The sequence below is a fragment of the Gossypium hirsutum genome, chromosome D13 (genome assembly GCF_007990345.1).
Source record: "Gossypium hirsutum isolate 1008001.06 chromosome D13, Gossypium_hirsutum_v2.1, whole genome shotgun sequence".
NCBI classification, from domain to species: Eukaryota; Viridiplantae; Streptophyta; class Magnoliopsida; order Malvales; family Malvaceae; genus Gossypium; species Gossypium hirsutum.
Window position 1 is genome coordinate 54,594,157 of NC_053449.1, and position 12,981 is coordinate 54,607,137.

The window sequence follows — 12,981 nt, forward strand, 5'->3', positions numbered from 1 at the left end:
CATGCAATGACTCAATTGATTTTTTTTTTCATTTTTTCCTGAAGGTACTTTTGTATCTATGCATTATATTTTTGTGAAACAAAGTTTTAATAATTGTTAAACAAGAAAAAACTAACTATTAATTGAAATAATAGATACTAGTCATTTGGAATTAGAATTTGAGGCTTATTAATTAAAGGAAAATGACTCAAATAATGTATGTTTTGTTCATATTATTATTTTTTTGTAAAAATTACGATTATTATCATTGCAATATAACCTGACAGCCTAAAAGTTTTTTTTTTCTTTTTTTGTCAAGGATAGCCTAAAAGATTCTAAACATGAAGCCACCTTGTTTATTTTTGTTAAAACAAATATCATTACCTTGTCCATCCACTAATTCAGAATATACTCATCGCAACATGAGACCAATACAAAATTTGAATATAATATTAAGCCTTCTAAAACCATAAATAAACCGATCACATACTGAGCAGGAACACAGGCGGTACCAAGTTTTACCTCATAAAAGCAAGAAAAACAAACAAGTATTTGCGTATACAACTTGTACGACATCACCCCTTCCTGCTAATGTGATGTAAAGAAGGCCTATTTGTCAGCAAAGATGATTCATCCCATCCACTCTCCTCCCTTAAAACTGCTTCCTATCCACCGTATGCACCATTTTCGAGGGAACTCGAGTATATCTCATCTGTGTCCCCAGTGAGTGGACTTCCTGTAAGAAAATGTTCCCAAAAAGTGTCGTTAATTGCTGGAAGTTTAGGGCTTCCATCAAGTATGATCTCCATATCTTGACCTGCACAAGACTCGTCAGCTTCTGTGGGCATTGTAGCATTCGATACGACTGACATTGGATCAAGATATTCGGCATTCCTGCTCTCAGGCCCAACAATATTATCAGGTACAAATCCTAGCATTTGAGGAACGCTACCGAAAATTGCATCTTTCTGTGATTTATGCACACTTGTCTCAGTTGTTAATTGAGCAGCAGCTGTTGACAGACTAGAGTCGGGAACCCCTGATTCTGCTTGCAGATATGACTGCCAAGAAGCTGGTGAGACTTCTGAAAGAATCACTTCCGCAATCTCGCTGGAGGAGCTACTGCTGTGTAATGCACTGGAAGGAGGAGCGCCATGTTCCCTCCTCGGTGATGTGTTCACCTCCATCATCTGGTGCTCATTGAGTAAAGGCTGGAACTTTACAGTCTGACCATTTGGAGATACGGCACCATTTTCACCAGTTAAATTTTCTTCATCCTGCCTATGGAGTCTCCTCTTCTTGTTTGCTCCAGTCAGTTGCCTGTTGCATTCATTTTGCTGCTGTAAAAGCTGGTTTAAGAAACCTGGAGTTTGCATGACCTTAGCAAGAAAAGACATCATTTGCTGCTGTCTCTGCTCCATCATCTGTACACGCTGGCCATAAGCTTGCAACTGGTTGTCCGTGGCTTGCTGCTGCTGCCTCACCCTAACAAGTTCCTGCATGAGAACATTCTTGTCTCTCTTAAGCCCTTCAACCTCCTCTTGAAGCCCAAACTTCCCTACATCAACGCAAGCTCCAATGGATGAGTTCTGTTGCTGATTACAATGGACATTAGCAGGCTTCCGCCTGCTGATAGCTTTCAAGGCATGTTTCTGACCTCTTAGGAATCCCTCATTAGCAAATTCCCAACGATCAGGGTCAACTTTCTTAAAACCCTATAGGAAAAAAATTAGGATAATCAAAGACATGAGTTATCGTGTTCACTTGCTAAACCGAATATAGCAAGTCCGCAATGCATAAAGCAGGATTGAAGTTTTATATCTAAGTGAATCACATATCATGCGCTCAGTCGAACCCCAATGCCTGACCATAATCGATTAGTAATTACAAGCACATACTTAAACCTGCAGATGACAAGCACAATTGCAATTTGATGAGTTCTTCAGCTCAAGAAAAAAGAAAATATGTCAGAAAAGTTAAATATCTAACATTCACCCTCTCAATGAATAATTCCAAATTACAACCCATGACAGCAGCTTACAAATAACACTCTCTCCATCATACTTTGGTTCACTTGTTAGTTGAGAAACATCTTAAGACATGAAACGAACTTTAAAAAGAAAAGGAATGAAGAAAAAGCTAATATGAATCAAGATTTGATTTGTCAGTATAGCTAGTCCGTCGGATTTTGTATCTTACTAGGAAGACCCTCAAAAGAAAATGTTAGCTTATGATGCAATTCCTCTAGACTCATTTCTTAAGTAAACAAGTATAGCTAAGGTCAAACAAGGCAAAAACAAAGAAGAAACAAATCAACTACAGAAAATATCATGGAATGCAAGATAAGTCTCCAGACTTCATAGCATTTTATATGAAAAAAGAAAGTCAGTGAGGGTTTGGAACCTTTAGCCTTTAGGAACATGAGATTAATACAAATAACAAGCATGAACAATATCACTAGACATTTCAGGCTTCAACTATTGACATGGATAGAAGAATGTATAAGAAACTTTTAACTAATTCAAATTCAACATGTAAGACTAGTAGGAAAGAAAGGTGATTTATAAATTAGCATCATCTAATATGATAGCAAAATCTGTCAAAATATATAAATAGGTGTATATATATGGATTCATGTTTGATGGAAATTAAGTATAAATGTGTCTGTATACCAAAGCTAGTAACTACTACAGGATTCCTATTGAAAAAAGAAAACTTAAGACACTAGAACTCATCGCATTCCACCATGGCAGTTCAATTTAGAAATTCCATGTGCATCAGTCACAATTCACAACCAACTAAAACAATGTTATATTTAGTTTAATTAACCAAATTTGCATCTTACGAATAAAATGGAGCCTAGAAGGGAGGAAGGGAAGATAGGGAGAAATAGAAATCAGTTCTTTCAGCTAGCCTTACTTAAAATTTTCCAAATTTAGCCTACTAGACGGCCAAATAAATAGAGTTTTACCAGCTCCTGGAACCCTTTTGGCCAAACTTAGGAAACATTAGGTTACAGCCCCATACCATATACCCGAAAATTCAGTTTTTACATATTATGTTTCATATCTATTCTTCCACATTTATGTTCAAGGGAAAATGAATTCAACCAATCATCCTCACGCCATTGAGAATCCTATAAAATATGAGGAACTCCAACAGCCAAGAGCTACTCGATTATCAAAGTTCAGAAAGCAGTAAAAATTGCAGTGGCAAATCCCCACTCCTAGATTTCAACAAATTAATATGACCATTCAATCAAACTCATATTCCATTTCATTCATCTTACACCATAAATTCATTATCCAACAACCATATCGGTTCTGAAAACTCTCCTTCCACTCCATCACTGACTCAAAACTATTCAAAGGTGACTTCAGTCTCGCCTAATTTTTTTAAGGCAATATAAGTAAGACCAAATTTCCATACAACCCAAACTTTCCCAATAGTATATACAATAATATCTTATTGGTGTAATGTTCGAATCCAAATAAACCTAAAGCAGAGGTCTCATTAGCCTCCATAAGTATAAAAAATTGGAACTTGCAACATTAAAAAAGAAAAGAAAAGTGAACGAATATAAAATCAAAGAAATACCCACATAAGTATTAAGTTGTCTGACAAAACTGGAGAAGTTATTGTGCTTAAAATACATGGGCAAAAGGTCCCTCGCAAACTCGGGCACTTTCCAGACAACGAAGCTGTTGTTATCACTACTCCACGATACGACCGAATCGGTGGACGGATCGTCCACCACGTCGAAGGTTTTGCTCAGAAAAGGCGTCACCGTGTTGCCGTTGGCTGCGGTGTCCGCACACGCGGCTGGTACCGAACCATGAAGAGTCTCCATTAGGGTTTTAATAATGAAAAAAGAGAGAAGGAGAAAGAGGGTATTGGAAAAAACTGGTCACAGGATCAGATAGGGAGGGGAGTTGCCATGGGGGTAGCTTAGATTGTGTAAACACAAAGGAAGAGGAAAAGAAGGTAAAAGTAGGTGAGGAAATGGGGGAAAGAAGAAGAGAGTAAAGGGGAAGGAAAGGATTTTAGGTGCCTTTGATTTGATTGTTTGGATTGTGCCGAAAATGAAAACCAAAGAGAAGATGAGGGAGGGAGACGGTGCAAATTTATATCACGAGAACAAGGTGAGGACAGGTCGATTTCTATAATTAATACTATAGGTTATCCAAACAACAAATTCTTCATTTTTGTTAACAATATTTCTAAAAAAATAAATTTCGAGCTGTTTCACTATCACCCGCTTTTCTCCTATCTCATCACTTCTTTCTTTTCCTTTTTTTTCTTTTTTATTATACATTTTCGTTCTTTTCAGTTTACATATTTATTTTTTTGGTACATTTATTGTTTTTACAATTTGTGATAGATAAATAACAGCGTCTGTTACTCGCTAAAATTCTACCGGCCCAATAGTTTTTCTTAAAAAGTGGGAGGCTCCTTTTTAACTTTTTAATTTGTTTTTCTTTTGATAGTATTTCATCATAATAAATAATTTTATGTGTCGATTTAGATCTATGTTATATTAAGTTTTATATATTTTTTTATTTTTTAATTGTTTAATAAGTGTTCAATTTTAGAAGTTTTTGTCTGTTCTTATAGCACGTTTTTTAGTCTTGTTTATGCATATAATCTTAGTTTTATAAGTGATTTTAAGGATGATTTTACTGTCGTCTTCTTTAATTTGGTGAATGCTTGATTTTTTTGTTGATTTTTGCTCTTTGTTTTGGACCATCACATTAAGTGTTGACAATATCTCCAGATATATCGTGCTTGAGTTGTGATAAAGTCAATTGTCAAATTGTCAATCTGTCATAATTTTCTATTGATGTTGAGGCTAAAGTTTTTGTTGTATTGATGAAGCTTGTCTTTTCTCATCTACGACAAGTGTCTATTATTTTTTCTCTGAATTGTATGGTTTCATTTATTGAATGAATTAATGAATTTACCTTTTAAAAAAAAATTATTTATTTGTACTTTTAAAACTAGTGTGATTAATAGAATAATAAAATAGTGACACGTGTACCTCAAACTAACATATAGAAATCAATTCTTATCATGCGGATGAAAATTTTAATAAAATGACCAATTATTTTTTTAATCTAATATGCAAAAATTAATTCACCTATTTATTTTATACAATGCTTAGAATTATCCATAGCATTTCTCTAATTCTTAAGTAAGAGAGCACAATCAAACTCACATGCTCTTATATTGACAATAATACAAATATTAACTAAATTAAGACGCAATCAACTAATTCACCCATTTTTATTAAAAAAGGCAAAATGCATTTCAATTTTTAATAAAATTACCCGAATTTAATCTAATTACACATAACGATATTGTAAATTTCTATAAATCACTATGTCCCATCAATTGTTTTTTGGGTTAACTTTGTGGGTAATGATCCCCACACTTGTATGTTTACGTGGAAATCATCCTTATAGATTATGTTAAAATATGGGGTTTTTTACATAAATAATACAAAAAAATTAAAAAAATATCAAAATAATACAACTATTTTATTATGTACCAAAATAGTACAAACAGTAAAAAACCTGGTCGAGGGTCTGCTACAGGCGGCACCTTTGCCAAAGGTGCCAGTGGTAGAGGCGGCACCAAAGGTGCCACTGCCACAGGCGACACCTGTGCCATGTTTTCCCGCACCTCCCCAGTTTCAGTTTCACTTCAGCTGCACGAAGGAGAAGAAAGAAAAGGAAAGGAGAAGAAAAAGGAGGAGGAGGAGGAGGAGAGGGCGGTGCCGAAAAAAAGAAAAGAAAAAAATAGAAAAAATAAGATATTTTTTAAAAAAATAATGGATTATCTTGTTTTTTTTTGTATATTTTTTTTGTTTTTTGTTGTTAGTTTAGTTATTATTGTTAGTTATTAGGATTAATAAAAACTCTAATTATTATTTTAGTTAGTATTATTATTGTTAGTTTTTAGGGTTTAGTTTTTAATAATTATTGTTACTTAGTATTATTGTTAGTAAAAAACTAATATTATTATGGTTAGTTATTAGAATTAGTAAAAACCCTAATTATTATTTTAGTTAGTATGATTGTTAGTTTTTACATTATATTATTGTTAGTTATTATTTTTAGTAAAACCCTAATTATTATTGTTAGTTAGTATTATCTTTAGTAAAAAAACTTATTATTATTATTGTATTAGTTATTAGGATTAGTGGTTAAATGTTATTCATGTACAAAATGATAACTGAAATAGTATGAGCTTATGAATGAAAAAAAATTGCATATTGAAACATTAATTTTTTTATTTAAGTAATTTATTTACTGTTCGAATTGTTTTTTGAAATTTTGTTTATTTTTTAGCAGATTGAATATTGAAGATGGATGATCAGTTTTTCGTATGCGTTTATTTCGATGGAATCATCTTGACAACAACTGTTAGATATATATTTGAATGCCGGCAACAAATAGCAATGAGATTTAATAGAAATGTCTCGTTGGATGATATGAAGGGAAGGATTAATGCAAAAATTGTTAGACGTTGTAGGAGAAGGATATCAAAAATTTTCTACAAGTTTCCAGTTTCGACAAATCCGATCAAATTCACCGAAATGGAACTTATAGACGACGAAGACGTGGAGACAATGATCGTTCTTTACTGTGGGAATGGGAGTGCCAAAAATGCACCGATTCACTTATTTGCTGAGTTAGCCGGTATGAAGCAAAATAAAGATGTCAATGCATATGGTGAAGAACATGGAGCTCAAGAACCATGCATGGTGGCTCCACTATCGTACTTTGATAGTGAATCGACTATAGGTGGGATCGGTATTGATCTCAATATTACACCTGATATTGATGTGGTTGGTGATGATGGATATGATGGTAGCGATCATTGTGATCAAGAGGTCGATAGTGATAATGATCGCGATGTGGATGATGTACCTGATGATATTGATGATGAAGATGTGAATAATGATAGAAACATTAACACGTCTTCGGTCGGGAACCAGATGCGACGTATTGTGATACCCAATAATCCTGGGCCACACATGTCACTCATAGACCCCGACGCAGCGCATGTAGCTGAGTTCCCGGAGTACACAATAATTGGTGTGTTAGTGCACCACATATGAGAATAAACATAGGCAGACGAATGTATAATAGCTACAATTTTCGGTCTACAATATGACATCTATATAAACTGCATGATTAATAACATGGTTATAATTTAACACGGTGTGAGTAAGATATAGAAAGTAACATGTCACGAATATTAGAATAGCTTACCCCTTCTCTGGCATGCTGTTCGATCATCAAACGGTATATCGGGACAGTGTACGACCTCCCAATACTCGGATAAATACTCTATCTAGGAAAACAAATTTCAAGTCAATATAGTATCGTTACAATAGTATCATAAAGAAATTGTCAATTAATGACAAGTTATATTTTATCACATGTTAACTAGTGGATATACATATGGTTGGTGACTAACTGATGCCAAGAATGGCATCCGATAAAGTGCCCAGGACTGCAACAACGTAAGGCATCCGCCCATGTCTACCACAGCAGGCTTTGTCGCCCGACAAAGCTCCCGATACAATACTGTCAGAACTGCGGAGCCCTAGCTATACGAGCGAACATTACTCAAATCAGCTAATAGAGGTAAGTGCAAGATATGAACCTTGTTGTTGTTTGAATCGGGCATCAGCACTCCCCCTATAATATGCATGATGTACACTCGAGCAGCACACATTAACTCTCCTTTAGTGGCATTAGCTGATAAGTGTCCAAATTTGCCTTTCAGCCATGTAAATTTCAAGCCCGAAAATTTTGACTCATCATCGTCGGGCGAGTCTCCTAGTAGGCTATAACATAGTGTAGTCGGCTCAGCAAATGCACTTACTCCTGTTACGGGACTCCTGTCGATTGGGAGCCCGAGCTGTAGTGCAACATCCTCTAAAGTCACTGTGCACTCCCCACACTGAAAATAAAAAGTGTGGGTCTCCAGGCGCCACCACTCCACTAGTGCAGATATTAAATTGTATCACAAGTTGAACGTCCTAATCAATGTTGCTGACCCGAATCCAGCTTGCTCCAAGTAGGGCATCAATCGTTCATCTGGGGGATATCCTATACCATTCACCTGGCCCCTTAATACGCGGTACGAGCCCTGATAGTGTTAAATTACAAAAAATAAATATTAGGATAACATGATTTATTTCTATATATTACATATATCTTTTTTTAATAGAACATATGATTAATAAATAATAATAAATTACCATATTATTAGCCACATCAGATATGTGAGGATTGTCGTTAGTCAATCAAGCCATTGCGATGCCTGCAACTTCAAAACAAATTTATATTTTTAATTTCAATGTATATTTCTGATTTTCAGATTTTTCTTATTTTCGGATTTTATTACTTTCAAAAAATATACTATTTTCGTATTTTTTTATTTTATATTATTTTGAAATGTATTATTTTAGTGTCTTTTTTTATATAAATTTAGTAAAAACCCTTATTTTGGCCCTTTGTTCGTATTTTTCTTATTTTCGAATTTTATTACTTTCAAAAAATATATTATTTTCGCATTTTATTATTTTATATTATTTTAGTACATAAAGTTTGAAATGTATTAATTTAGTATTTTTTATATAAATTTAGTAAAAAACCCTTATTTTGGCCATTTGTTCGTATTTTTCTTATTTTCAAATTTTATTACTTTCAAAAAATATACAATTTTCTTATTTTATATTATTTTAGTACATAATGTTTGAAATGTATTATTTTAGTGTATTTTTATATAAATTTAGTAAAAAAACCCCTTATTTTGGCCATTTGTTCGTATTTTTATTTTTTTCGGATTTTATTACTTTCAGTAAATATACTATTTTCATTTTTTATTTCTTTTCGTATTTTATTTTTTCATAAACATATTTTTTCGGTATTTTATTTTTAATATTATGGTAAAAAAATCTCATTACAACATGCTAAATAAATTTCATAAAAAATATATCTAATCAACATAAAACACAATTAACAAATAAATTAAATAAAATAATAAAACATAGAATGTATATAACATAAATAATAAAATAATAAGACATAGTATGTACATAACATAAATAATAAAACATAGAATGTACATAACATAAAAATTAAAATTAAATTATGAATGAATGAAAATATAGATAAATATAAACATATCTTAATATCTCTTTTTAATCAAATAATACATTGCTAAAAAATATATTTAAAATTAAATCTCAATTAAATCAAAAACCAATCACATTATAATAATAACAACAAAAATAAACAAATTTCCTTTATACCATTACTTACTCTATTAAAAAAAATTACCTTTCTTTATTTTTTTTCCTTTCTTTTTCCTTCCCTTCCTCTTCTTCTTCTCCTTCTCTTTTTCTTTTCCTTTTTCTTCCTTCTGCGCCTCCTTCCCCTTCTTCTTCTTCTCTTCTTCTTCTCTTCTTCTTCTTCTTCTTCTCCTTTCCTTTTCTTTCTTCTCCTTCGTGCAGCTAAAGTGAATCGGGGACCATTATAAGGCTGGGGTGCCGCCTGTGGCAGTGACACCTTTGGTGCTGCCTCTGCCACTGGCACCTTTGGTGCCGCCTATGACAAACCTTCGACTAGGTTTTTTTTTCCGTTTGTACCATTTTGGCACATAATAAAATGGTTGTATTATTTTAGTATTATTTTAATTTTTTGTATTATTTATATAAAAAACCCTAAAATATGTTTTAAGTACTTTTATTCTTTCTGCATTTAAATTTTAATTTTTTTAAGGAATTTAATTTCTTTCAAATTTAAGAATACAATTACAATTGTTAAAATAGTTTTAAAAATTTTATTAAATTTAGGTTTATTGTAATAATCTTTTTTATTATATGACTATCAAGTGATTATTTCTTTTATTTTAAAATGTTATAGGGAAAACTATAAAAATAGTCACTTTTGTTTGACTCAGGTTACATTTTAGTAACTTATGTTTGAAATGTTACGATTTAGTCACTTATGTTATTATTTTGTTACGAAGTGATGACTCTTCCGTTAAGTTCCGTTATCTCCCTAAAGGTAATCCTACGTGGCAGTCTAACTAGATTTTAAGTGCCAACTTGGATGGGATGAGAATAGATCTTTAATTAAATAAATTTAATTAATTAAAAAATTAAAACCCTAAATCTTAGTTAAAAACCTGTTCATCTCCCCCACTTGGGTTTTTGCATCTTTAATTTCTTGATTAATTGGTGAGTTCTTTTCATTCTTTGGTCTATTCTTTGAATGAGAGATACATTGATTTTAAGTTTTGAATTCACTGTTAAAGTGTCTCAAAAGCTTGAATTCCCAGTTATTTTTTTAACTTTACTGGGGTTAACAATCTTTTTTTAAATCTTGAACTTTTTTTTTGCCATTGATGTAGGGTGTTGGAATTCACTGTTTAAAGGTTCCCAGTTATTAAAGCATGAATTCACTGTTAAAGCGTCTCAAAAGCTATGAACTCTTTTTTTACCATTGATGTAGGGTTTTGGAGATTCATACCAATTTACATGTGATTTAAGTTTTTAGAAAAATGGGTAATTTTTTAAGGTCAGAATGGATCCCTCAAAGCAAGAAACAAACCAAAAAAAAAAAGCTTTTAAACCGATGGCTAGGAAGGAAACCCAAGAATTCCAATTTGTTGTTTACAATACCATGACTCAGCAAAAAGAGGTTTTCAAGCCCAAAACCCCTGGAAAAGTTCACATGTATGTCTGCGGTGTCACTGCCTATGATTTCAGTCACCTTGGCCATGCTCGTGCTGCTGTTTCCTTTGATGTCCTTTACAGGTGCATAATTTGTCTTAGAGAAACCCCTTAAAAAAATTAAAAAAAGGGGGGAGATGAATGGTTTTTTAACTAAGATTTAGGGTTTAAATTTTTTAATTAATTAAATTTATTTAATTAAAAATCTATTCTCATCCCTTTAGGAAATCCAAGTTGGCACTTAAAATCTAGTTAGACTGCCACGTAGGATTACCGTTAGGGAGATAACTGAACTTAACGGAAGAGTGATCACTTCGTAACAAAATAATAACATAAGTGACTAAAACGTAACATTTCAAACATAAGTGATTAAAATGTAATCCGAGGCAAACAAAAATGATTATTTTTGTAGTTTACCCAATGTTATATTAGTGAATTTAATAAAAAAATTAACAGTGTTAAGAATTACACTTAAACTTTAAAATCGAAAAAGTAAAAAGATTAAATTCACGAAAAGGACTAAATTCTAAACATATAAAAAAAATATAATGACTTGAAGTATATTTTAACCAAAGCATGTAATCAATTTTAGCGAAAAAAATGGAGTTAAAGAATTGGCTAAATTTACAAAACAATGAACTACAAATTAAATTTACAAGTTAGTAAAGAAATGATCAAACTATAAAATTTTAATAAATATTAAATAAATTAAAGATTTTATCATACTTGTGGAGATTGCGTATTTAGAATAAAGAGGTATATTTAAAAATATCATTAAATAAATAATGAAAGATATGGTTTAAAACTAATTAATAATAATACATGAAATATGAACAATAGTAAAATATAAAAAAATAGATTAAATTGTGATAAAAACAAATTTTAAACATATAAATATATCAGTTTAAGAATACTAATAAATACAATTGTTTATCATGGTGTTATCATTAATCTTATGTTGGTGTCGAGTTAACTTGTGATACCAACTCAATCAACAATATTAATTTTTTTCTGTATATCAAGGTTTCCTCCAGGTCTGTTTTACCGTAATGAAAATTAAAATACCCTAGAATAATATAACTTATTTTAAATACAAAAAGATATTTTCGTGATTTCTGTAACCGAGTTAATGCTTAATTGACACATGACATCAATCCAGTAACAGATTTAAATAATAGTATAGATATAAAATTGATGGAGGTAATAAAATTTAAATGTATAAAAATATTAAAATAAAATATTAGTTGAGTGCTAAATTTAATATTTTATTAATACAATTAGTATGGGTTCAAATATCATCATATGTATATTTTATTGATTTTTAAATAGCAAGATTAAAATACCATCAAATAATATATTTTATTTTAAATATAAAAAACATTTGTAATTTCCTTAATTGAGTTGATGCCAGATTAATTTGTGATATCAAATAATAGTATAAATAAAACAATTGGTCTAATATTCTTTTCATATATATATTTTTTTTGGTATAGATAAGAAATATAGAGAAAAAATTACCAAATATTTGTTTTAAAGTATATAGTCTTTTTTTATATTTTTTATTTACATTATTCACATTTTATAGTTTAAAAAATAGAAAATAATTTTTGAAAAATTAGTTACCAAAGTGTGATATTGCATTTTGTTCTCTCTACTCAAAGGAATGAATAAATTATTCTCTATACATTAGATCATAGAACAAATTGATCCTTTATGTTAAAATTTTCATCTATTTTTATTGTTAAAAAATGGTATAACTGACCAAATAACCAAACAGTGACATGTGACATGCTATATATACCTCATGCTAATATACATGAACCAGTTTTTAATTATAGAGATGAATGATAATTTCAATAGAATGATTAATTTACTCTATATCTAACGTATAGGAATTAATTAATTTATTTTAAAATAAAAAATAAAATACAATCTAATTATTAATAAAAAAATCTTAAAAAAAGAATTTAATAATCATTTCAAGTGGTTATGTTGTTGGCCCCACCAACATTACCTTCTATTCTTAAAAACTAAATATCCAACTTCTAGCTTCAAACTAACACCATGTTTTCAAGCTAAATGCAAAAGATAAAAGCTTTTAAAAATCAAGTTTTGATGTTGTAAAACTACAAAACTCACCTCATTTATACAACCATATTATTTGCAAACATCTTTTTTCCGCATACTAATATTATATATTTTTAAAATTTTATATCTAATATCTTTCAATTTATAGATTATTTTAA

At 30.9% G+C, this 12,981-nt stretch overlaps 1 protein-coding gene across 2 annotated transcripts; it reads right to left on the bottom strand.

Moving 5' to 3' along the window:
- Positions 1-334: 334 nt before the first annotated feature.
- Positions 335-4,248, bottom strand: LOC107920141 (heat stress transcription factor A-1b). 2 transcript variants are annotated; one of them, XM_041108561.1, is made up of 3 exons: positions 3,581-4,248; positions 1,637-1,694; positions 412-1,537 (listed from the first exon to the last, which is right to left on the bottom strand). In XM_041108561.1, the coding sequence occupies exons 1-3, from the start codon at positions 3,827-3,829 to the stop codon at positions 645-647; spliced, it is 1,200 nt and encodes a 399-aa protein (XP_040964495.1). In that variant the 5' UTR covers positions 3,830-4,248; the 3' UTR covers positions 412-644. The 2 variants fall into 2 exon arrangements, with proteins under 2 accessions (NP_001314097.1, XP_040964495.1); NM_001327168.2 differs by having other exon boundaries at positions 335-1,694; positions 3,581-4,116.
- Between the last annotated feature and the right edge of the window lie 8,733 nt (positions 4,249-12,981).

What these genes read in the sequence shown, in the direction of transcription:
- LOC107920141 (NM_001327168.2), bottom strand. Translation starts at nt 3,829, where the DNA reads ATGGAGACTCTTCATGGTTCGGTACCAGCCGCGTGTGCGGACACCGCA. An exon ending in TCAGACAACTTAATACTTAT is followed by an intron (nt 1,695 to 3,580) that starts GTGGGTATTTCT and finishes TTTTTCCTATAG; the next exon opens with GGTTTTAAGAAAGTTGACCC.